The sequence below is a fragment of the Carcharhinus amblyrhynchos genome, chromosome 7, assembly GCF_965287045.1.
Source record: "Carcharhinus amblyrhynchos chromosome 7, sCarAmb.v2.hapA, whole genome shotgun sequence".
Taxonomy (NCBI): domain Eukaryota; kingdom Metazoa; phylum Chordata; class Chondrichthyes; order Carcharhiniformes; family Carcharhinidae; genus Carcharhinus; species Carcharhinus amblyrhynchos.
In genome coordinates this window covers 57,916,699-57,942,794 of record NC_137330.1, presented here as the reverse complement: position 1 = coordinate 57,942,794, position 26,096 = coordinate 57,916,699, and the positions used below count along the sequence as shown (strand labels likewise).

General features: G+C 40.8%; 1 protein-coding gene across 3 annotated transcripts; it reads right to left on the bottom strand.

The window, feature by feature from the left end:
- Positions 1-812: 812 nt before the first annotated feature.
- On the bottom strand, positions 813-25,765 carry enpp4 (ectonucleotide pyrophosphatase/phosphodiesterase 4). 3 transcript variants are annotated; one of them, XM_080192383.1, is made up of 4 exons: positions 25,652-25,765; positions 9,282-10,177; positions 5,765-5,935; positions 813-3,495 (listed from the first exon to the last, which is right to left on the bottom strand). In XM_080192383.1, the coding sequence occupies exons 2-4, from the start codon at positions 10,108-10,110 to the stop codon at positions 3,128-3,130; spliced, it is 1,368 nt and encodes a 455-aa protein (XP_080048509.1). In that variant the 5' UTR covers positions 10,111-10,177; positions 25,652-25,765; the 3' UTR covers positions 813-3,127. The 3 variants fall into 3 exon arrangements, with proteins under 3 accessions (XP_080048509.1, XP_080048508.1, XP_080048510.1); XM_080192382.1 differs by lacking the exon at positions 25,652-25,765 and adding an exon at positions 24,989-25,139; XM_080192384.1 differs by lacking the exon at positions 25,652-25,765 and adding an exon at positions 24,031-24,197.
- Positions 25,766-26,096: the final 331 nt, after the last annotated feature.

Genomic DNA, 26,096 nt, shown 5'->3' with positions numbered 1-26,096 from the left:
GGTTGAGGTCAATCATTAGCTGACTTTACTGTTTGGATAACTTTCCAAACATTCACTTTTTATGTGAAACTTAACAAGAATTCTCACATTTGATTAGTTAGTATTAAATAGATGTTCATACTTTGCATTAAAGAAAATCAGCACAGAGAAACTATTAAATACTCAGTATATTGAAGATTAATCTAAACCAAGCAGTAAAATATATTCTCAACATCTCAAATTTGTATCATATTGCTTTTAACAGCTCAAATATATACAAATAAGCTATAAGTAATAAATATTATTTGCATCATGTTGATACCCTCAGTTCTGTATCAAAAATCTTCCAGATTTTCAACTTAATGTTGTCCACACAGGCTCTTTTTTAAAAAAAAAATCTGGTTAGTTGAGAATGCGTTGGGACTTTTTCCCATACGACTAATTCAGGAATAAGGCATATGTCACATAGGGGAGAAATCTGTAGTGGGTTTTGGGAGAGGTGGTGAGGGGGCATATGATCAGCTGGGAAAGTGGCAGGTGGGAACCTCACCACTTTTATGCCTCCAGCCTAATTGTATCTGTGGCAGCAAGGCCTGTGGATGACGTTTGCACCCTGCTGCCAGTTAAGGTCCTTAAACGAGCGTTAATTGCCCATCTAAAGGTCTTAGCTGCCTGTTCTTGGTATTAACCCTGGAATGTATAGGGCTCTTGCCATGTGTTTCTGGACTCCCAGTGAAATCCCCACATTATTTGATTGAGGCATTGGGAATGGGGAGGGAGGTCCACTGAGAGCCATTCCCCTGCCTTTGTTGTGGACACTGCCCCCCCCCCCGCCATGGCTCCCCGCCTGCCTCGTGTGGGTGTTGCACCAGCAGCAGTCACCTTCACCCGGATGGTATTGCTGTTCAGTAAAGCTGCCAGCCTCTAATTGGTTGGCAGCTGTCAGTGGACCTGACTTCTGGCCCGGGGCCCTTGATCCCAGGGGAAAACCTGCTGCTGGCCTACCAAAGGCCCGAGTGGAAATGAGATACGGGAGACCTTCCTGCGAAATGTTGACAGGCTTTCCTGGTTCTTCGTTTGGTGGTTGAGACCCCCGTCACCTTCACAAGGTTCCAGCCATTCTCACTACATTTCAGGTGGCTATCAGGTTCCATTTTTGAAAAAAAAATCACGGCCTGGGACTCTGATATTCCCACTGCCAAGACTACTGCAGGACCAGATCCATTCCATATTTTCTCATAAATACTTCTGCACTATGGCTGGACAGATTAACTTTGTCCTGAAACCAGACTGCACCAATAAACTAAATAAATGTTACATGTTGCCTCTTGTGTTGACCTACATAAAGGCACATCCTTGTATCAGCCAATCACATAATTAAAGTGCCTCCTTGCTAGTTTTACTCATATTCACAACTCTAGTTCTGTAAGTACTGGAGAACTAAGGGTATGAATTACTCAAATTGCCATGAGACAGCATGGTCATAACTTTGAAGATACGGATATTCTTGACCATTTAAATTACAAACTAAGTATTAATCCTTAATGTCAGAGCTGTTAACTGAGTTTGCGATACAAGTGGTGAATATGCACAATGCTCTTTTTAAAACGGGACAACTTCAAAACTACTAATTTAAATTAAATCTATGTTTAAAATGAAACTTGCCAAAATAAACATTTACTACTTTTTCAGCTAAAGTGTTTGGTAAAGGCAATTTCCCCCTCCCATATAAATCCTAGAAACTCTTACCTCCAAAAAAAAATAATCTGCTTTAACCATCATTTAGTCCTATATTTTCTTCCATATTGCCAGATAAACTACTTCAATAATTTTTTTGAAAATGCCCACACCATTTATAGATTTCAATCTATTAACCTTTTGACTGCCAGCAGGTTGAAAGCTAACTTTAAAACAATAGACCTGAAACACTGTCACACTGAAGCAAACAATGACATTACTGTATTACCTCAAATTTCAAAGCTAACTATTCTGCAAAATACCTAAAACATTCTAATTAAAAATGTTAATACTTTGAGCCCATAGATTTTCCTCCTTTTCCCATTCTCTTGCTCATCTATTTACATTAATTTTTCCTTTATTTTGGTTCTATTCCTTACTTTCTTAAAAAAAATTTGTTATCTACTATCTCACCTGGTTGCCAGGCTCCATTTTTCAAAAACCTGGACCTAGGATTCTGATATTGTTTCTGCCAAGGCTAGAGTGTGATCAGATCTAATTCATATATTCTTCTCGCAAATACTTCAGCACTATAGATGGACAAATTAACTTTGTCACAAAACCAAATTATATTAACCTCTATTGCAGCATGAAAAAGTTATCCAAATTTAAACACTATATCATCAGTGCAGTCTGATTTGGTTAGTTTTTTTTGGGGATTTCAGTATCTACAGTTTCTCAAATTTGTGCAAGCTCCGAAATACAGAACCCTGAATCTTGATTTCATATCATCCCAAACATTGGCAACAATTTAATTCTCAGCAGGGTTAAGTATTTATAGTAGATCTGCTCTACTTTGTAATTAGCTCCATCTCACTTCATGACAACTATGTTTGTATTGACTCCAGGAGGGGTGGAATTTTACAGCCTCGCTCACCCCAAAACCATGAAGTCTTGCCCGAGGTCAAAAGGACCTTTCCACTGCCCACCCCAATTCCCACTGTAGGCAAGGCAGTAAAATTCCAGCAAAGATATAGATAATGTTGTAGATTTGGGGTTTTTTTCCATTTCATTTGATTTGCTTTTTAACACATCACTTCTAATCTACTAGAATACCAATTTCAAGAGTTTGAGTTGTATATTGTCATTTGCAAACCAAACTGCATGAAAAATTTATTAACTGCAATTAATAATGACAGCACAAATGGGGCATACAGAAAAAAAATGAATGTTTTTGAATGTGGCAGTGAAGAACCGAATTCTGAAACTCATTAATTGATGTTTGATAAGTCATTACAGCAGATTGAGCAATTTCACCACTAGAATTTGCAAGTTGGGTCTGCAGTATTGAAAGGTATTTCGATAATAGAAAGAAAAATGTAATTCCATTTCTAATGTCTTTAAACATTAATCACTTTGCTTTCTGCCACATAAAAATTATAAGTCTATTTCACTGCTGATTTGTCTTAAACTACCCTATTAAAGGATCATCGTCATCATCATCCTGCAACTGGAGACGAGCAAACGCATGCTGAGGTGCCACTCGCTTTTTCATTAGTATTATAAGGCAGGACAATGTGACCAATACCATTAAGGAGCCAATCACAATTCCAACCACGTCTGGTAGGCTCACACAGTGCTCATTAACCAGCAAACATCTCACATTTGTAAAAGTTCCATTGTTAGATTCCTCCTTCAGTCCCAGGATGTGGCACATCAGCGGATAGATATCGATACTGTTGATGGTGTTGGTTTTGTAAGCCTTTCGAAATGCTGGCCCGTGAGCTACCAGAAGGGGATGCATGCTTGGTAATGCGTTATCATAACCATGGTCACCCACTGAAAAAAAAAAGCAAAAATAATTTATAAAATATGATTATCAAAGAACATCACAGCACGGGAAACCGGCCCTTCAGCCCAACGAGCCCGTGCCACCATTTTAACACTGAGTTCCCTCTTCCACCCATGACCTTTGTCTATGCATATGGCACTCCACATTGGAAACAGATTGAGGGGAGACTAATTTAGGGACAATTTGATTACACCAATCAGCCTAAGAGCACATCTTTGGAGTGTGGGAGGAAACCAGAGAAAACCCATGCAAGCACAGGGAGAATGCGCAAACTCCCACAGATACTGGCCCAAATCCTTGTATCTGCTCAGCAAACAGTGATAGTCACTGAGCTGTCATGTTGCCCATCAGCTGGTCCAGTTTAAGCATACACTAACGACGTGAAGCACTAGGCTACTCTCGAAACATCCAAGAGCAGCCCTCGCACGACCCACTGCGTGTATGCCCTTTGTTGGGTAACAAGGCGGACCAAAGCACCTGTGGATTAAAAGAGAAAAACATCAATAACATGCACATCTTGTGCAAACATTCAAGGGAATCCCCAGAAGCTCAAAAGTAAAACAAGTGAGCCAGAAAATATGTTGGAAGGTCCATAGGAATCATTTGATTCCCAGGAACGTCCCAAGGCTCTTGATCCTTATTTAAAATAATGTCCTATATCCCTCCACCTCTATTCCACTCATGTGCCTAAGTATCCCTTAAGCAACTCCAGCGTGCCTGCCTTCACCACCTTACTTGGCAGTGCATTCCATACCCCCACAACCCTCCGTGTGAAAAATCTCCCTCTAACATCCAAATTATACCTTTCCCCCCTCACCCTAAGCCCATGGCCCCTTGTAATATTTGTTTCCAATCTAGGAAAAAGCTTACCACTGTTTACTCTACCTATACCCTTCATAATCTTATACACCTCTATTAGGTCTCCCCGCATTCTCTGTCTTTCTAAAGAAAACAGCCCCAATTTGCCCAATCTTTCCTCATAACCCAGTCCTTCCATACCAGGCAGCATCCTGGTAAACCTCCTCTGCACTCTCTTTAGGGTCTCCACATCCTTCTAGTAGTAAGGCGACCAGAACTGGACGCAGTACTCCAAATGCGGTCTAACTAACGTTCTATACAACTGCAACATTAGATGCATGTACTCTATACCCCTTCCTAAAAAGGGCTAGCATACCATAAGCTTTCTTTGCAACCTTCTCCACCTGTACTGCCACCTTCAAAGACTTGTGCACTTGCACTCCCAGGTCCCTCTGCACTTCTATACTCTTAATAGGTCTAGCCTTTATCATACAACTCCCCCCTACATTATTTCTTCCAAAACACATCACCTCACATTTATCAGGATTAAATTCCATCTGCATTTATCTGCCCAATATACCAGCCTATCTATATCCTGCTGTATTGCCTGACACTACTCCTCAAGTCTTTAAGCTAACAATTACTACAGCTGAGAAGAACAAATTTTTGAAATGAAATCTTTCTCCATGTTTGCACTCTGCCATGATCATTGCCTAATGGAAGCATGCATTACAGAGAACTTGCAGTACATTCAGCCCTACATGTCTGTACCAGGTTTATGTTTCACATGAGCCCCTCCAACTTTACTCCCTCACACCCATCATTTTTCCTTCATTTACTGATTTAGCTTCCCCTTAAATGTATCCATTCTACTGGCCCTAAGGGCAATTGAGAGTCGACCACATTGTTGTGGATCTGAAGTGTCATATTGGCCAGATCAGGTAAGGCCAGCAGATTTCCTTCACTAAAGAACATTAGTGAATCAGATGGGTTTTTCCCTGACAAACAACAATGGTTTCCTGGTCATCAATAGATTCTTAATTCTAGAGACTTTTTTTGAATTCAAATTCCACCAAATGCAGTGGTGGGATTCAAATTTGGTCCCCCGAACATTAGCTGATTTTCTGGAATAACAGTCTAGTACTAATACCACTAGGCTATTGCCTCCCCTCATACTTGATAATTCTGTCATAATTTCCTGTAGAAAGCAAACATCCTCCTGTTTGGGCATGAGTAATCCTGCCATTTTGGGTGATAATTCCGAAGCAATTAGAAAATAAAACACCTGGAACCTTACATCTCAAATTGCAATCAGATTGTTGTAAAGTCCTACCACAAAAATTACTCATTGATTATTGGAATCATAGGCATACATGTGGAAGCCTCGCCAGGAAAGAACTGAGCTGGATATAATGCTCAGACACAAGAACAAAAAAGTATTTTGCATTCGAAACTTACACTGGTGGATTGATCCATTCTGAACAATTGTCCACCCTTCATCAGCAACAAGCAGAATTGGTTGAATCCTTTCATTGTGTTTGTAGTGAAAACGGTCTGGGATATCTTCTTTCAAATATACCTTCATGTGACTATCACAGTTTGACAGCAATTCATATACATAACTTATGTCTGTTAAAAACAAAAAAAAAAGATCACATGTTGAACCTGATGTTCGAAACAAGCTAAAGAATGCAAAAAAAATTGTGAACTTTATTGTAATGCTGACTTGAGTCCACCCATGAAAGGGCAGGACAATTATCACAATGATCTTCATTCTTTCAATTGCAGAAATATGAGCAGCCACGTCTAAAATAGGACTGCAATATAGGATACGGATATACTTTACAGATCATTATTGCCAAAATCCAAAGAAATTTAATACTTTTAATTCATCCATTACATGTTACACCTCAATAGTTACGTAAGATTCTGACAAAGTAGAACTTGGATTAATCAAGCTTTCTACTTTTGCATTGTCTTTTAAGTTACAAGATGTTTAAATATTCATTGGATATTAAATAGTCACATGCATGCATCTGATACCAACTATAAAACTGTGGCTGTACATTTTGAAATGACGTCAAATCCCCAACAATACAACTACAACTACTCGCTGCAGAATCACTCACAATAATATTTGCAAGAACACAAAGTCGCAATTTACAGAATACGTTTCCAAACAGTCAAAAGAAAATCAGTAGTTCTTTGCATATATCATAGAATTACAGCAGTGTCATTGGACCAGTAATTCAGAGGCATGGCTAATGCTTTGAGAATACTAGTTCAAATCCCACTATGGCTGCTGCTGCAATTTAAATTCAATTAATAAATCTGAAACATAAAGCTAGTCTCAGTAATGGTTTCCAAGAAACTATAGTGATTGTCCTAAAACATTCAGTAATCTGGTCTACATCCAGATTTACAGCATTATGGTTGACTCTTAACTGACCTCTGAAATGGCCTAGCAAGTCACTCAGTTCAAAGGCAATAGGGATACCCAACAAACACTGACCTTGCCAGTGACACACATGTCCCATGAAAGAATGAAAAATCAAAAACATGATAAGGGTCATAATTTAATTCTTGTAATTATGTTCAGGGTAATAATAATCTGAAAGCTGAAATGTCAGCTTTTAGTTATTAAAACAAACATTTGAAACAAAACGAATTAGTCTTTTCTTGCAGAAACAGTTAAATGTGGATATTGCAAAAGGCAAGGAGTAATGTAAAATTCCTTCAAAATGGTGGTTTACATTCTATTGTACATAAAATGAGAACATTTTGGAGGCTCACCAGTCCCCAAAAATTAAACAGTGACAATTGACTGGTCAACATTGAGTTTTCAATTCTAAGAGTGCTGGGCTGACATCTCATGTTCCATTATTCATCTGAACATAATCTTGCTCTTACCTGTAAGTATGCATTAATAACCTTCAACAAAATAATTGTTACTGCTGGTACCTCCATTTTTAGTTTGTTAAATGGAAGAGGTATTACAACAATCATGTTAATGAAGCCCATGCAGACCGATACTGGGTTGGAATTCTAAGCCATCATTGGCAGGAGAGCCCTGAGATTGGATGCAACACCTACTTCACACCATGCACATAGCTGTCATTGGAGAGCAAAATTTGCTGGGATGTAAAGCCAGCATTGCAATCGTCCTGCCAAGAGACAGACTAGGTTCAAATTACATTGCAGCCCAACACCATCACATTCCTCCCCTCCATCCTGACCTCAGTAGTCAAGTACATTGAACTGAAGGAATAGTATGAAAATTGTAGCAGAATTGGAACATTTGTTCAGTTGACACTTTCCTCTTATATGGAAGGTTATGATGAGTTTGGATAGACTAAGTAAGGGGAAATTGATTTCCACTGGTAGAAAGGTCGGAAACCAGAGGATACAGATTTAAGACAACTGGCAAAAGAAGCAGAGAGAATGGGAGAATTTTTAATGCATTTAGCTGTTATGTACCAGAATGCACTGCCTGAAAGTTTGGTTGAAAGACATTCAATGGTAGCTTTCAAAAGGAGAAGTTTATAAGTAATTAAAGGAGAAAAACCATAGAGTTATGGGGCAAAAGTAGGGGTGGGTCTAACTGGAAAGCACTTTAAAAGAGTTAGTACAGGCACAATGACCTTGTCTCAATGATTTTATGTTGATACAGGAATTTACCACTTATGTCTTCCATCTGGTCTTTATACCAACTTGAATAGGTGCCACATAGGTATATTTTCCAGCATTTTCTGTTTTTGTTTCAGATTGCAACATCTGCAGTACTGTGCTTTTATCCTAGTGAATGCAGACAATTGACTGTCTACAGGAATTGAACCAATATAAATGGGGAACATTATAACAAGTTATTTTTCTAATTAAAACACTGCGGATTGGCTTAGTCAGATTTTTGCCAAAAACAAGCATGCAGTACAGACTACCATTATAGGCAGAACACGTATCCACGTAACCTGCTAGTTGCAATGATTCTTCTGTGCAGCCAGCCATTGGGTGTTAGGGCACAGTCAATAATCGAAAAATACTGCAGGTGTTGCAAATTTGAAACAGAAACAGAAAAATTCCTGCCAGAGATGTTCAGCAAGTCAGGCAGATTGGAACTAATTGGATTGCTTTATAGAGATCCAGAATGAATTCGATAAGCTAAATGGCCTTCTTATGCGCTGGAATGACTTTAGGTCAGGAGGGAGATGTGAAATGTTAACTCTGTTTCTCTTTCCATGTATACTACCTGACCTGCTGAACATTTTCAGCATTTTCTGGTTATTATTGCAGTTTTCCAGCATCCATAGTATTTTGCTTTTGACTTATCCCTGGTGTCCTGGCCAATATTTACTCTTTAGTCAATATTACAAAGAAATTATCTGGCCATCACATTCCTGTTTGTGAGAGTTGCAGTGTACAAATTGGCTGTTGTGCTTCTTGCATTACAATGATGGCTGTACTTCAAAAATAATTCACTGGCTGCACAGCACTTTGGATGACCTGACGTTATGAAACTACTATATACGAGCGCAAGTCATTCTTTTTTATACTTGAGCCCATAGGGACATAGGTGGTGCCTATGTGCTGCTTGTGCATAGTTTATAAGCACTGTATTTACACTGAACAATTAATAGTTGAAATAAATATTAGCAGTATCTAAAATTAAGGTATTGGAAGATGATTACACAATTTCAATTTGTTTTGGAACAGAGGTCTTCAAACTGAAGTTTATGGGGAATTACTGGATGTCCATGAAGTTGGTTTCACCTAATATATTCTTGTATTAATTTATTAAGATTTGATTACTGCATGGTCATAAAATGGATTTTCTGCTATTTTAGTCTGAATAGTTACATACATATTGAGGAACAGAAGAGCTTGAAAAGCTATATTTGAGAATATCAAGCTCAAATACATTTATAACTTTTTTAAAAAAATAACATACAGCCAATACTGTATAGTTACCACTACTTACTTGAAATGGGCAGGATAGCTGTTACAGGAGAGGAAGTCACCTCAGTATAGTTGCCACGTCCAATGCAATTATCCAGTTTTATAACTTTATTCTTTGAACACTGTGCCATGCCATGATCACTGGTGATAATTACATTAACCGTGTTCCAAAGTCCAGCCTTTTGAAGTTTATCAATTAAATAACCAATGTGATTATCCACTTCCTTCAACATATTGTTCAATTCTTTGCTGTCAGGTCCATAATGGTGTCCAGTGGAATCAGGTTCCTCCCAGTACAGTGTGCCAAAATTGATGGGTTCTGTTAAATTGGAGAACCATTCTATAATGCGGTCAGCTCTTTGATTGAATGTAACATTGCGGTCATATTTCAGAAAATAGGAAGGGGTTATATTGTGTATTGAGACATCAGTACCCGGCCACATTACTCCTCCGCTCTTGTGCCCTTGTTGCTGATTAGTTATCCAAATTGGAGTGGCCTCATTCCACCAAAATTGATCTTTATCTGCAAAGACGGAAAAATTCTTTTTGGTGGCTGCATCATACATCGTATTGGCCACAATACCATGGCTTTCTGCATAACGGCCGGTGACAATGGAGTAATGATTTGGGAAGGTTTTGGTAACAAACACATTTGTTAAGTGCTTCACATGGACTCCATCAGCAATCATTTTCTGAAGGTTAGGAAAGTCGTATTGCTCAAGATAATCGGCCCTGAATCCATCAAAGGACACAAGAAGTAATCTAACCTCCGAGTTGCTTGTTGAATTATTACAATGACACTCAAGGAATCCAGATGTGAATACCAGGATATAAACCCATAAGCTATACATTGTTGGATAGTTTTTTTTCACAAGATGTCACAGTCTTATTGATCTTCTGGGAGACTTACTTGGTACACTGAAAGATACAAGACAGTTATTAAATGGCAATAGCAATGTAAAAACATGACCGCTAAACATTATTATACCTTAAACTGTGTCTTTAAACAAGGATTAACAAAAGGGTTTCACATTATTGTTTCTACAAGCATCTGGCAGATCTCCTTTGTAAGTGATGAACACAGTACCAATATTATGATACCTGTCAATATTACAGTAGCAGTGATGCCAGTAAGCAAACTAAAGAGCATAGCAAGTAGTCTCACAACACCAGGTTAAAATCCAACAGGTTTATTTGGTGCATGAGCTTTCAGAGTGCTGCTCCTTCATCATGCTACCAAATAAACCTATTGGATTTTAACCTGGTTTTGAGAGATTACTTACTGTGCCTTCCCTAGTCCAATGCCAACAACTCTACATCAAAACTAAAGAGCAAAACACGTTAAAGTATTCTCACAGACAGCAATTCATGAAGGCAAAAGCACTTTTTAAAATTTATTTCATGATCAGAAAATTAAATGATTGCAATTGGATTTAGATGTAAATATAAAATATTGATATAGACAACAAGTGTGATATTTACAACGAAACTAACATACAAATGGAGTCCTTGTCAATTCAATTGATTTTCCATTAATTGCAGTCAGGCTAATGGATAGCAAGGGTGGGGCTGGGGAACTCAACAGCAGACCACTGGACAAACTGAGCCTGATTTTTAACTCCATGCAAGTGAATGGGTTTCTAAGTTGAGCCTGCACATGGGCAGACTCTGAAGTTAGAACATAGAACATAACAGCGCAGAACAGGCCTTTTGGCCCACGATGTTGCGCCGACCAGTTAAAAAACAATGACCCTCTAACCTAAACCAAACCCTTTCCATCCATAAACCTATCCACGGATCTCTTAAACGCCCCCAAACTAGGCGCATCCACAACTGCAGCAGGCAGGGCATTCCAATCCCTCACCACCCTCTGGGTAAAGAACCTACCCCTGACATCCGTCCTATAACTACCACCCCTTAATTTAAAGCTATGCTCCCTCGTGCTAGCTTTCTCCATCCGAGGAAAAAGGCTATCACTGTCCACCCTATCCAAACCTCTAATCATCTTACATGTTTCAATAAGGTCCCCTCGCAGCCACCTTCTTTCTAATGAAAACAACCTCAAATCCCTCAGTCTCTCCTCATAGGACCTCCCCTCCATACCTGGCAACATCCTGGTAAACCTCCTCTGCACCCTCTCCAAAGCCTCCACATCCTTCCTATAATGTGGGGACCAGAACTGCACACAATACTCCAAGTGCGGACGCACCAGAGTTTTGTACAGTTGCAACATGACGCTGCGGCTCCTAAATTCAATCCCCCTACCAATAAACACCAAGACACCGTATGCCTTCCTAACAACCCTATCTACTTGATTCCCAACTTTCAAGGATCTACGTACACATACACCTAGATCCCTCTGTTCATCCACACTATTCAGAGTCCTACCGTTAGCCCTATACTCTACACATCCGTTATTCCTGCCAAAGTGAATTACCTCACACTTTTCCGCATTAAACTCCATCCTCCACCTCTCGGCCCAGCTCTGCAACTTGACCAAGTCTCCCTGTAGACTAAGACACCCTTCCTCGTTATCTACCACACCTCCGACTTTTGTGTCATCAGCAAATTTACTAATCCACCCAGCTATACCCTCATCCAGATCATTTATAAAAATTACAAACAGCAGTGGCCCCAAAACAGATCCCTGAGGCACACCACTCGTAACTGAACTCCATGTCGAATACTTACCATCAACCACTACCCTCTGTCTCCTATCCGCCAGCCAATTCCTAATCCAATTTCCTAAATTTTCCTAAATTCCTAAGTTGCTGTCAGCTTCAGTGGAGTAATGACAACAAACATTGATAGTTCGCTAATATTACCACTGTAAAATCCAGGTCACTTGTACTCTGAAAGATTGATGGAGATAATAAGCCAAATTTGCAATATAATTAAAATTAATACTCCTCAGTGTGGTGCATAATTTTGTGAAGGGCTGAGAAAAATTGGGGAGGAATCACCCCAACACAATTTAGATCATAACCTTCAGGTTATGGTATTGCATAATTGAATAGAATTCAAGATACCGAGGCTGTTTGTGTATGCGACTGGTTCTGCATTCAAGAGAATATCTAAGGCAGAATCAAAAATTCTCAGATTAAGTTTCCTGCATATCTGGGGATGCTGAAGTATGAATTGATGCTTAAGAATGTTCAACCCCTGCACAAAACCAGTTTAATTCTCACGTTGAGAAACATTTCAGAGGGTGGCGGTGGCTCAGTTTAGAAGAATGAGGGGAGATCTCATTGAGACGTATAAGATGATGAATGGGATGGATAGGATAGAGGTGGAGAGACTCTTCCCGCTCAAAAAAGACAGTAGGACTAGGGGGCACAGCCTCAAGATAAAGGGGAGGCGGTTTAGAACGGAGTTGAGGAGGAACTTCTTCACTCAAAGGGTGGTGAATCTCTGGAATTCTCTGCCCGTTGAAGTGGTGGAGGCTGCCTCGCTAAATATTTTTAAGAAGCGGGTTGATGGGTTTTTGATAAGAGAAGGGATTAAGGGTTATGGGGAGAGGGCGGGAAAGTGGAACTGAGCCACGACAGATCAGCCATGATCTTATTGAATGGCGGGGCAGGCTCGAAGGGCTAGATGGCCTACTCCTGCTCCTATTTCTTATGTTCTTATGTTCTTATGTTCTTATATCTGAAATGTGTGCATCAAGTCTTAAGAGTGTACATTTTTAATAAAATGATAATTTGCTACTTGAGACAAAAATAAGGCCACTTCAGTTGTAGCATTTTGAAAATTAGATTTTATGCACTTGAGGCTAGTATACACAGATGTACCAGCAGAGGGAGTCTGCGAGGAAGAGCTATTAGGGGATTCATGTTTTAATAGCCCATGCAGTCCTAATTCTGATTGTATATATTACTTGCTGCCCCAATAACTTCACAACAGCCTACTTTCTGAAACAGAAATTTACTATTTCTTTTCATTAAAATTTTCAACACCCAAAATAGGAGTTTAGATAAAAAGTAACATTTCACTAAAGAGTTAACTTTATCCCCATGTTGCTTTCTAATGCCCTCATTAAAGCATTAACTGAAGACCAGGGCTTGGACTGATGTGTTTTCTGCAGTTACTCAATATGTCCACTCACTGCTATTGTGCAGCAATCAAGAATGTACAATTCAGATTTACAACCAAAATGGTGAATTCATACAAATCAAAGGAACTCATTCCCAAACTGTAATTGTTTCCATGGCTGGGAACCAAGGGCTGTGCCAGCTCCGTGTCAAACAAAACAGCCGGGAGATTGACTTTGAGGTACAAATGCCAGGAGTTCTTCCCTTAGCCTCAAAAAGAAGTTTTGCACCTCCTTTGCTCCTTCTCCTCAATCACAGCAATACCTCCTGCTAACTGCTGGAATCCATCTCCCCACTGTTTCCTATGGCCTCCTGCCACTCATTCATGCTCCTGCCGCAGGGCAGGTTGTTATTTAAATGAGGCATTACTGTCAAGATCATCTCAACATTCCCAGCAATTTGAAATAATCATACTTTTAAACACAAATGCTGGAGCTAACATCAAATGCATTTCTCACATCTCACCATGTGCTGCAGAACGATATACTTGCGTATACACACATGATGATATATTTCCTAACTCTTTTTGAATGCTACAACAATATAAGCAGCTATTACCCGCAATATTGTGCATTCCTGATTCCTCATTAATACTGGTGAGAAAACGTACTTCAAAAAGACCTTGAGTGTGCATTGTACTTGGGAGGGACACTTCTGACAGGTCATCTGGAAGGTTTTAGGATAGTTTAAATACAATTTCCTCAAAGTTGCTAAGAGCACATTTATTCTGGGCAGCAATTTACAATATTCCCAAAAAACTAAAAAAATTAATTTTCTGAAGAAAAATGTGTCATTTCAAAAACTGAAAACACAAGCCCTTCCCATGACTTGATTTTTCTTTACAATAAAAATTCTCCATTTCCCCAAGAGGGCAAATATTTGGATTCCTATTCTGGTGAAGCAACCAAATCATGCTGGATATTCAAATGAAAGTAAAGAAGCTTGTCTCTAATTGTTACAATGCCCTGCAATACGCAAACTGGGTCATGTATCATTGGTACCATAAACATGCTTCCGATTGGACTGACCTGCCCTCTTTTCCAACCACTGCAGAAGCTTTTTTTTTAAAAAAAATGGCAGCATTAGAACTTCAACAAATTTAATTCTCTTTTTTGGGCCAGCAAGGATAGACACTGCACATTGATTTCAAATATGAATACCCTGAGCAAGATTTTCCATTTTGACTGGAGGACCCTAATCTAAGGTTGCCAACAAGACATTATTCTGTGCAACCCTGGAGAAAAATTGTCTGGGTATGAAAAGGGTAAGATTCTCTGGCCTCCTCACTATGTGATTCTCACCATTCACCTGCAGCAGGATGTTCTGGTCCCACCGCTGTCAATGGGATTTTTCATTAAATCCACCTCACACTGCTGGAAAAGCTACAGCAGGGTGTGTGTTAGCGGGACTGGAAGATCCCACCGGCATGGATGGTTAGGAAGTTGCAGCTCCAGTTTTTAAAAAATATTTCTCTTTACAGATAAAAATATTTTAAATGGAGGGGGAAAAAGGCTGTTTGCTGACAGTCCAGCATCATCCAACTGACGCAAGAAGGTCGTGCATCAGAAGGATGAATGCATTGAATGATGAATAGCTGGATTGTCAGGGCAAGCCATGTGCTGAAACCTCTAAGAATACACTTAGTCACAGTTGGCAGTCCTGTTCTGATGTCAGCATCAAACGGAGGTCCCGGCTTTGCATTGTTTTGAGAGCAGTCAATTTTTGCTGGATTGATCAATTAGTGCCAGAGGGAAATACTTGTTGTGCAATTAAGCTCCGAAAGTTGCAGGACCAAAAAGAACGCCACCACCATGTTTTTTTAATTCATTTCTGGGATGTCAACATAAAATAACAAAGAAATAGGAACAAAAGTAGGCCATCTGGCCCTCCGAGCCTGCTCTGTCACTCAATAAAGCATGGCTGATCTTTTCATGGACTCAGCTCCACTTAACCACCTGTTCACCATAACCCTTAATTCCTTTGCTGATCAAAAATCTATCTTTGCCTTAAAAAATTCAACAAAGTAGCCTCAACTGCTTCACTGGGCAGGGAATTCCACAGATTCACAACTCTGTGAAGAAGCTTCTCAAGTCAGTCCTAAATCCACTCCCTCTTATTTTGAGGCAATGACCCTTAATTCTAGTTTCATCTGCCAGTGGAAACAACCTCCCTGCTTCTATTTTATTTATTCCCTTCATAATTGTATACGTTTCTATAAGATTCCCCCTTCGCTTCTAAATTCTAGTGAATATAGTCCCAGTCTACTCAGTCTCTCCTCACAAGCCAACCCTCTCAACTCCAGAATCAACCTAGTGAATCTCCTCTGCACCCCTTCCACAGCCAGTATATCCTTTCTCAAGCAAGGGACACAGTACTCCAGGTGTGGCCTCACCAGCACCTTATACAGCTGCAACATAACCACCCTGTTTTTAAAACTCCATCTGTCTAGCAATGAAGAGCAAAATTCCATTTGCCTTTCTAATTCCTGCTGCACCTGCAAATCAACTTTGTGATTCATGCACAATGACACCCAGGTCCCTCTGTACAGCAGCATGCTGCAATTTTACATCATTTAAATAATAGTCCATTTTGCTTTCCTTTCTATCAAAATGAATGACCTCACATTTACCAACATTGTACTCCATCTGCCAGACCCTTGCACACACACTTAAACTATCTATATCCCTTTGCAGACTTGTATCCACAATATGAGTCTATAGCTGTTCAGTTTTTAGATGTCAATAGTAGGAGATTTGAGGATGGTAATGTCATTAAATGTCAAGGGACGATGGTTAGATTCTTTGAGAGTCAATCATTGTCTGATATTTATGTGACATGCATGTTACTTGCCACTTGTCAGTCCAAGCCTGGATATTGTCCAGGTCTTGCTGCATTTAGAGAAGGACTGCTTCAGTAACTGAGGATTGTGAATGATTCTGAAAATTGTGCAGTGAACATCCCACTTCTGACTCTGATGGTATTTGATGAAGCAGCTGAAGATGGTTGGGCCCAGGATACTACACTGAGGAACTACTGTAGTAATGTCCTGAAACTGAGATAATTGACCTCCAAACACCACACCTTTGTGCCAAGTATGACTCCAACCAGTGGAGCATTTTCTCCCTGATTCGTACTGACGCCAGTTTTGCAAGGGCTCCTTAATACCACACAATTAAATGCTACCCTAACGTGAAAGGCAGTTATTCTCTCCTCACATCTAGAATTTAGCTCCTTTGTCCATGTTTAAACCAATGCTATACAGAGGTCAGGAACCAAGTGACTCTGGGCAGAACCCAAACTGAGCATCAGAAGATTGTTGCTCAGCAAGTGCTGCTTGATAGCACTATTGGTGATCTCTTCCATCTTTTCACTGACCATTGAAAATAAACTGATTGGGCGGCAATTGGCCAGGTTGGATTTTTCCTCCTCTTTGTATGCAGGACAAACCTGGGCAATTTTCTACATTGCCTGGTAGATGTCAGTCTTGGAGCTGTACTGGAACAACTTGGCTAGGGGCACGACATGTTCTGGAGCATGAGTCTTCAGTACTATTGCCAGAATATTGTCAGGCCCATAGCCTTTGCAATATTCAGTGTTTTCAGCTGTCGTTTTACATCATGTGGACAGAATTGAATTGGCTGAAGACTGACACCTGTGATGCTGGGTACTAGCTTTCGGGCTTTCCAACCTTTGTCAAGTGAGTAGAGAGTTCTGATCACAAACAGGGAATGTAAAGACACACACTCAGTTTACAGAATACTAATTAGAATGTGAATTTTTACAGCTAATCAAGTCTTAAATGTGAGTGGAGATAGCATTAAGCATAGGTTAAAGAGATGTGTATTGTCTCCAGACAGGACAGTAAGTGAGATTTTGCAAGCCCAGCCAAATCATGGGGGTTATAAATATTGTGACATGAACCCAAGATCCCTGTTGATCTGATTAGCTGTAAAAACTCACATTCTAATCAGTATTCTGTAAACTGAATGTGTGTCTTTATATCCCCTGTTTGTGATCACCTGACGAAGAGTCAGAGGCCCAAAAGCTAGTGGCATTTGCTACCAAACAAACCGGTTGGTCTTTAACCTAGTGTCGTGAGGCTTCTTACTGTGTTTACCCCAGTCCAACACCAGCATCTCCACATCATGCTGGGGACTTCCAGAGGAGGCAGAGATTGATCACTCAGTTGGCAATTCTGGCTGAAGATCGTTGTGGATGCTTCAGCCTTATCTTTTGCTGGGCTCCTCCATCATTGAGGATGGGGATATGTGTAAAAAGCTGCAGCCTGTTATTGCAGATGGGGAGAGAAAAAGAGGCAGACAATGCATCCACCTTGAGGCATCCTCTCAGTGCTGTTAAAAACTTCTAATACAAAAAAAAGCCAGGATACTAGTCATCATTGTGGAGAGGTGAGAGGAGGAAGTAGTGCTCAAAAGCACTGACCCCTAGTCTACCACCAATGGATAGCCTCCAGGCAGCTCCCATGTTCCTGACATTGTGGCAGGTCCACTGGATATTCCAGGCAGCTTCTCATTAATGGCCCTATTAGCTCAATTGTCCCTGCATTGGGTAAATGTTCATCTCACCATCCAGAAAAATGGCTCAGTAGCAGCCAGTGAAAATACTGGACTCACCCACCTCCATTCACAGCTCACTATCAGAGTGAAAATCATATCCCTGCTGTCTGTAAAATAAGATGCCATTATGCTTCTTTATGTGTGTGCATGCTTTAGATTGCTAACACTCTGGAAACAGAAATAGATAGAAACACGCAAGGGCTCCATGAGCGTTTGAAGAGACAAACAGTTGACCACTGAACATTTGTGAAACAGGAACTACAATTTCAAAGTAGCAAACCACAAACTGGGAGTAAATGAAACAGAAAGAGAGAAAAGCAGTAAAAACTGAGAACAGAAATTATAAAAAGTAGAATCACAAGGATATCAATTGACTTCACAGCTCAGTTTTCCAATGCAGTTGACACTATACAAAGAACAAAGAACAGCACAGCATGGGAAACAGGCCCTTCAGCCCAATGAGCCCACACCACCATTTTAACATTGTGAGTTCCCTCTTCCACCCATGACCTTTGTCTACGCCTATGGCACTCCACATTGGAAACCAGATTGAGGGGAGACTAATTTAGGGACAATTTGTTACATCAATCAGCCTAAGAGCACATCTTTGGGGTGTGGGAGGAAACCGGAGCACCCGGAGAAAACCCATGCAAGCACGGGGAGAATGCGCAAACTCCCACAGATACTGGCCCAAATTCATGTATCTGCACAGCAAATAGTGATAGTCACTGAGCTGTCGTGTTGCCCATCAGCTGGTCCAGTTTAAGCGTACACTAACGACGTGAAGTACTAGGCTACTCTCGAAACATCCAAGAGCAGCCCTCGCACGACCCTACTGCGTGTATGCCCCTTGTTGGGCAACAAGGCGGACTGTGGATTAAAAGAGAAAAACATCAATAACATGCACATCTTATGCAAACATTCAAGGGAATCCCCAGAAGCTCAAAAGTAAAACAAGTGAGCCAGAAAATATGTTGGAAGGTCCATAGGAATCAATTGATTCCCAGGAATAAGGCTCTTGATCCTTATTTAAAATAGTCTCCTATAATCCCTCCATCTCTATTCCGCTCATGTGCCTATCTAAGTATCCCTTAAGCAACTCCAGCGTGCCTGCCTCCACCACCTTACTTGGCAGTGCATTCCATACCCCCACAACCCTCTGTGTGAAAAACCTCCCTCTAACATCCGAATTATACCTTGCCCCCCTCACCCTAAGCCCGTGGCCCCTCGTAATATTTGTTTCCAATCTAGGAGAAAGCTTACCACTGTTTACTCTATATATACCCTTCATAATCTTATACACCTCTATTAGATCTCCCCTCATCCTCTGTCTTTCTATATTCACTATATTCAGATAAGTAGCTTTTTCACCTGCAAAGATAACATGATGCCACTACATATCAGCATCTAGTGTAACTTGGCAGCAATTGCTGAAGTTTTCAAAAATTGGAGGAAAGCAGTCTTTAGACACAGTGATTTTCCAAAATTGTGGTCCCAGTAGGTAAAAGTCCATACCAAGGTACATCAAGGCGTTTGCTTAACATTTATGCAAATATAGCCAAATGAGATAATATTATCTCAAGTCAAAAGACATAACTTACTTGTATTCCTAACTTGCTCTTTGTAGTCATTTAAACCTGGCAAACCAGATCAGCTGCTGACATGCAGTGGAATTGTGTCAAACTATAAAATACAGTGTGATTTCTGATCTTATCTGTTAAGTGGTGGAAAGTCCCTTTTACAGAAACTTCAAATTCTTCACCCGAAGGTCAGTCCTTGGCGATTATTTGTTGAACCACTGCAAAGTGCCATTATTCTTTTGCTAGATTAGGGGAGAGATCCTCAGGTGAATCAAGCAGGACAGCAGGCCGGGAAACATCAACATCAGGGAGGGGGTTGCATCTTCGGCAGTGCTAGCTGCCTTTATTGGGACTTGATTGCAAGTCTTCCACGCCCCTTTTTTCCACGTAATCAGCTTCATGCCAGAAATTGATGAGGAGCTGATTAGCTTATTGAAATTTCATTTTCCATATGACTAGCAGGTTCGAGATGGTAGTCTCCATGCCTGCTAGCATCTCCCCTCCAACCCCCAGGCGAGGATAGTTCCCTTTCAGCAGGATTTACAACTTTTCCCAGCAACGGCGAACAAGCATGCTCATCCCATTGGTGGGGCCAGGGCCATTGAGACCCCACTCCCAAGGAAGTCAGTAGCAAGGGAGGGGGGTTGCACCTTGGGTACTGCCCTGGGGCACCATGGTACTGCCCACCAGGCACTGGCAGTGCCAAGGGGGGCAGAGCCTACAGGGGGGTGGGGGAGGAATGATCAATTGTGATGGCGGGGGGGAACCCATTGCCACTCTGCAGTGGGATTGGTGCAGGAGGCAGTGAGATGGCAATCAGGGCCGGCTGGTAAGCCTGCCATCGGGGTTGGGGTGGGGTTTGGTAGGTGGGCCAGAAGAATTGTTGGGAAGGCTAGTGAGATCAGCAATCCAGGAGAAGGGGGCCTGGGAAGATATTGGATGGCCAGTGACCAGGAGGCTGGCGACAGGGCATCAGTGCACGTGCCAATCTCCACACCAACAGATCAGCCCATGCACAGTGGCCCTATGAGGCACGCGGTGATGCACAGTGTCAGATTTGTTCAAGCAAGCACATCCAAGAAACGGGTGGGAAAATTTCCCATTTTCCTGCTCATTGAGGAGTTTCTTTTTGGGGAGAATCCCAGCCATATTATTTCTGTCTCTCTCACATACCTGAATATATCATATAGATTACATAGAACAAGTACATGAAATTGAATTTTGGGACAGAGAAAAGGTTGGTCTCACAGTCATACGTTGATCTCGTGCTGGACAATGGTCTGTTCCAGAAAATGTTTGTTCAGAAATCAGTTAAAATTTGTTCTCTTGTGCTCATGCGAATTATTGGCTTCAATCATACTCCCAAAGGACAAAGGCACTGCACAAGTTGTAAACTGGTCAACTAGAGTAATAGCAACTTAAATCACAGTGAAAACTAATTCAGTTTCTCTCTCCAACGATTCTGTCTGACCTCTCCTGCATTTTCTGTTTCTACCTCAGATTTCCAACATTTGCAGAATTTTGCTTATGAACTAGGAAAGATGTAATGTCACTGGACTAGTAATCCAGAGGCCCGGGCTTTAGGGACATGTGCTTATACCCACACACCAGTTGGTGGAATTTAAAATTCCATTAACAAAGCTGGAATATGAAACTAGTCTCAGTAATACTAGCCATGAAACCACCACCCATCATTGTAAAATCCATATGATTCACTTACATCCTTTACGGAAGCAAATCTTACCAAATCTAATAGCTTTGAGGAGAGGTTGGGTAAACTCATTTTGTTCTCACTGGAATGATGAAGGTTGAGGAGTGACCTGATAGACATTTGCAAGATTATGAGAGGCATGGTCAGAGTGGGTAGTCAGATGCTCTTTCCTAGGATAGAAAAGTCAATACTAAGGGACATAGGTTTCAGGTGCATGGGGAAAAGTTTAGAGGAGGTGTGCAAGGCAAGTTTCTTTAAAAACACAGAGGGTGGTGAATGTCTGGAACGCACTGCCTGGGGAGTTGGTGAGAGCAGGTACCGGACTGGCAATTAAGGGGCAACTGGACAAATACATGAATACGATGGAGTGGAAGGATAAGCATTCTGTAAGTGCAAATGGTTTTATGTCAGGCTAGCATCATGATCGGCACAGACTTGGAGGGCCTGTTCCTGTGCTGTACTTTTCTTTGTTCCTGGTCTGCTCTACCCGTGACTCCAAACCCACAGGAATGGGTTGACTCTTAACTGTCCTCCGAAATGGCCTAACAAACCATTCTGTTCAAGGATAATTAGGGATGAGCAATAAATGCTGACTTATCAGCCTATTCAAGAATTTAAAAAAGATGCTGGGGCAGAGCTAGATTTGTCCCCATTCAGAAAGAAGATGGGGATGGTAATTATAGTGAATATTATAGTATGCAGGGTCTGATAGCTACAAGATTATGGTAGTGATGAACTATCTAGAGGTCGAGAGTTCACAACCAAGACAGGTTGTGAAAAGTAATTCAATTAATCTCAAGTTGTGGACTGGCACCAGAGAAATATAATTTAAAAATCCAACTGGTACCTTCTGTAAAGGATCTACCCTACCTGGTCTATAATTGGATTCTAATCCCCACTTTTTGTTGGCCCTTAAAGTTCTCAGGGAAACTGGGGATGGGCCATAAATACTGCCCAGATTCCACAAAAATAATAAGTAAACTGGTGGGTGACACACTGAAGGCCAAAAGGACATCATTACAGCACAATGTCCCAATGAGACATCAAGGTAAATGCAACTGTTTGTAATCTAGACTGACATTTTGATGCAGTACTGAGGAGTTCTGTATAGTTTTGCCAGAAGTGATGTTTTTCATTTCTTGTCTCTGCTCTCAGGAGGATATAAGAGAAGTCAGGACAGTGCTCCGAGTGTCCTGACCAACATATAACCCTCAACGGACATCACATAAAAATAGATTAATGGTTATTTTGTCACATTCATCTTTGTGGAACTTTATTTGTGCACAACTGGCCGCTGTGCTTTTGGACATTACAACATCTCCATATTCCTTAAACAACTTCATTAGCTTTGAGCACTTTGGGATGACCTGAATTTACCAATACTTTAATACATACATATTGCGACTTTCTTTGTTTGACACTTAAGGGATTCTGCAAAACATCACTCCTAACAAGAAGCAGGGTCTAGAAAATAACCGGAAATTTTCCAAGCTGTTGGGCACAATTTTGAGTGTTAGGTCACAGAATCACCTCTGGAATTTCTACCTATTTGCAGTGGAACAATTGAAAAATAAAAGCTGCACAGTATTAATTACTTAGCACTCAGCTATTCTTTTTATGAGGATCCTTGGACTTTACAGAAATGCAATTTGTTAAAAATTAGGTTTTCTGCCAGGGCACAAAGTACAAATGAATCAAGAAAGTCTGGTATAACATTTCCAACTAAGATTACAAACTTGCTCTTATTCATATTTCATTATAAACTTAGCATTCACAGATATCCTATTTTCGCATTAGGCAGCGTCAAAACTGAACATTCCACTTTGAGATTAAATTTAACCTTTTTCAATTTATTCACAGAAACCAGATGTGAGCTATCACACTGCATATTTACCATAGTAAGCTTTCAAGACTGCTTTCTTCTTTGTGAACACAAATTGTTTATTGTCTAGAAATAGTATAATATGATCTGTATGGTTTGATTATTTAACTAGCGTTTCACATCATGCAGTGGAATGGTTGGAAATTCTCTTTTAAAAAAGAACTTGTGTTAGGGCTATTTCAAAACCAAATTAACTAATTAACTAACCAAATTAACTGCTATTCCATTAAATTCACAGATCATCTGAGTTTAATTTTTATGTCCAGCCAACCACCAATTTCATAGCAGCTCCAAGTACAGAATGTAAATAAAATCTCACTTTAATGGTTAACAGCTCCTGCCATGTTTACAGCAGGATAATGGAAAATAGTGAGAATTAGAGAAGAAAAGATTTGATGGAGGTGTTGTAAACAATGGTAGAGTAACTCGTCCAAAGATGCACGGGTTAGATTGATTGGCTATGCTAAAAATTGCCCGTTAGAGGCCTGAGATGCATAGGTTAGAGAGATTAATGGGTAAATATGTAGGGATGTCAGGGTGGGTTGGTGCAAATTCGAATGGCCTCTTTCTGTACTGTAGGGATTCTAATGATATCTTCCCAGTGACAATAAGATTGATAACCACAGGACACTGATTAACAAAAGAAGCAGAGATAGAGGTTTTTTTTCAAAAACACAAACTGTTGTGACTCATTCAGCACTGCTGTAAGGGTAGTGGAAGCAGACTCATAGTAATGTTCAAAACAGAATTGGATAAAAACTTGAACTGAAAGAAAATGTAGGGCTATGGGCAAAGAGCCAGCACAAGGTTGATTGCCAAACAGCCTTCCCTTGAGCTGTGTCATGGGGATTGATTTAGCTCAGTTGGCTGAATAGCTAGTTTGTAATGCAGAGCGATACCGACAGCACTGGTTATTCATGAAGGCCCCACCTTCTCAATTCACCTGACGTGTGGTGATTCTCAGGTTAAACCATCAGTCAGCAGCACCCACCACCCCCGGCTCTAAAACGGGGAGAGCAGCCTGCTTGGGAGTATGGCCACTTCCATTTAATTTTACCATTCCATAATTCTGTGAGGCAGAGACCTGGCTTGTTCTTGGTTCAGGAGGTAGGAGGTATGAGGTATGATCAGCGCAGGAAGCAGACCGTATCTGAAGGTGACTCTGAGGAATGGAAGGAATAGATAGATATAAGGTAGGACGAGCAGTAGTGTACCATCTACAGGATGCCCAAGAGGGAACAGCAGTGTGACAGGTCAGAAATAGTGGAGCCGTGAGGTGCTGGCTGCCTTCATGTACATTGGAAACCTGACGTTTTACCTCTGGATAATGAAAACACTGCACTTGGATGTGAAAGAGGAAGAGGGGGCAGAGGAAACGTTACGACAGCACGAAGAGAAGCCAGGCATTCACCCATGTGAGGGCAGCTTTATGATGTGTTATGATATAATTAGTACGATCAGGTCATATGGTTGACAACGAGTTGATGTCCACCATGATAATGCAAAAACAAACTGTAAATAATCACTAACCAAAACAGTTTTAACTTGAAACATTATTAAACTACAAATTCTGATATATTCCCATACATCCTGAAAAATGAAACAATTTGTAAACAGCTTTGTTCAGGTGGTTTCCAAAAGAAAGTCGGCCTTTCAGATTTGCGACGTTAAATAAGCCAGAAGGCAGCGCGAAAGCTTGCCTAGCTGCTGGTGTTAACTATATTGTTCAGGCCTACGGGGCACACTCTGAAAGCCGGCGTGGGGATGGGGAATGGCTCGCTAACACTGCCAGAATGTCGCCGGCTGAGCTGTTTATACGCGGTTCGCTCCGCGGTCTCCAGTGTCACGGCGCTTTGCAACTTCCAGCAAACCTACTCCTGCTGCTTACCTCCGCTGTCACTGCATTCGGCTAAGAATTCCCACACAGACAAAAACAAGAAGCCCCGATTTCTAACACAGGCGGAAAACAAATGGTGAACATGACAAACAGAAATAAGGCGAGGAAACTGCAGGCTGCCTCTGACTTCCGCGTCCTGACTATTGACAGACGCACAAAGGGGGCTGACCTCCCCCTCTTGTCACTCTGTTGATGCTGCTTGTATCACCCTCTCTAATTCACTCGCATTTAACTTTGTTTGACCAACACAAGGATCATTTTTTTCAAGTTAAAATGTTAACAAAAGGAAATTGATACATGCAGTCAACCCTAAAGTAGTGACTTGCTTGTTTTGTTTATTCCGGAAGTAAACAAAAAACCAGGTGCCAGCATTTCGGTTGGATTTAGCGTTTGTTACAGAATTGTTTCTCCTTAATGCACTTTCCTAATATGTTGGCGAGCCACCTGAGCCCCCTATATTATGGTGGCTTGTCAGGGGAAGGGGGTAAATCATCTCCTCAAACAGTTCTCCAAGACCCCCAGTCAAATTCGATCAGAGCTGGCCCCAGCAACATTTATGGAATAACACGCCTAGATCGCCAACCCAATTCCAGCCCCAGAATTGTAAACAAACTTTCCAAATCAGGACGCGATGTGATGTTGCCAGAATATTACCGTGCTGTTGGAGTAGTTTCAATGATTTCAAAAGACTGCTAGCTGTAGACATCTAACATTTATTTAAACATGTTTACGGGTCACGGAGAACACGCTTACAAACTTCTGACCCAATTTACTCTCTTTAGTTTCACTTCAGTCCTGCCAGAGTCTGGCGTTATGTCGCTCCCTGTGACATCACAGACTATGACAGTTAACCCTTTATGGGACATAGGCCTCTAACATACTCCATTCAACTACAACTCAGCTCAAGCCTCTATTCAGACTCCAACATTCTGTTGACATCCCTGGAAATTCAATGTTTCAGTTTCCTAGTCATTCTGAATATTTAAGGGTTTTGAAGTCTCGTGGAAAATGTAGCTTGTTTTTCCTCTTTTTGGTAAATGTTTCTTTCTCTCCTTGGGTTCTTATTCTCTCATCTCTCTCCTTCCTCTGCTTTTTTTTA

What these genes read in the sequence shown, in the direction of transcription:
- enpp4 (XM_080192383.1), bottom strand. Translation starts at nt 10,110, where the DNA reads ATGTATAGCTTATGGGTTTATATCCTGGTATTCACATCTGGATTCCTT. An exon ending in AGCTATCCTGCCCATTTCAA is followed by an intron (nt 5,936 to 9,281) that starts GTAAGTAGTGGT and finishes TGTTTTTAACAG; the next exon opens with ACATAAGTTATGTATATGAA. An exon ending in GAATGGATCAATCCACCAGT is followed by an intron (nt 3,496 to 5,764) that starts GTAAGTTTCGAA and finishes TTTTTTTTTCAG; the next exon opens with TGGGTGACCATGGTTATGAT.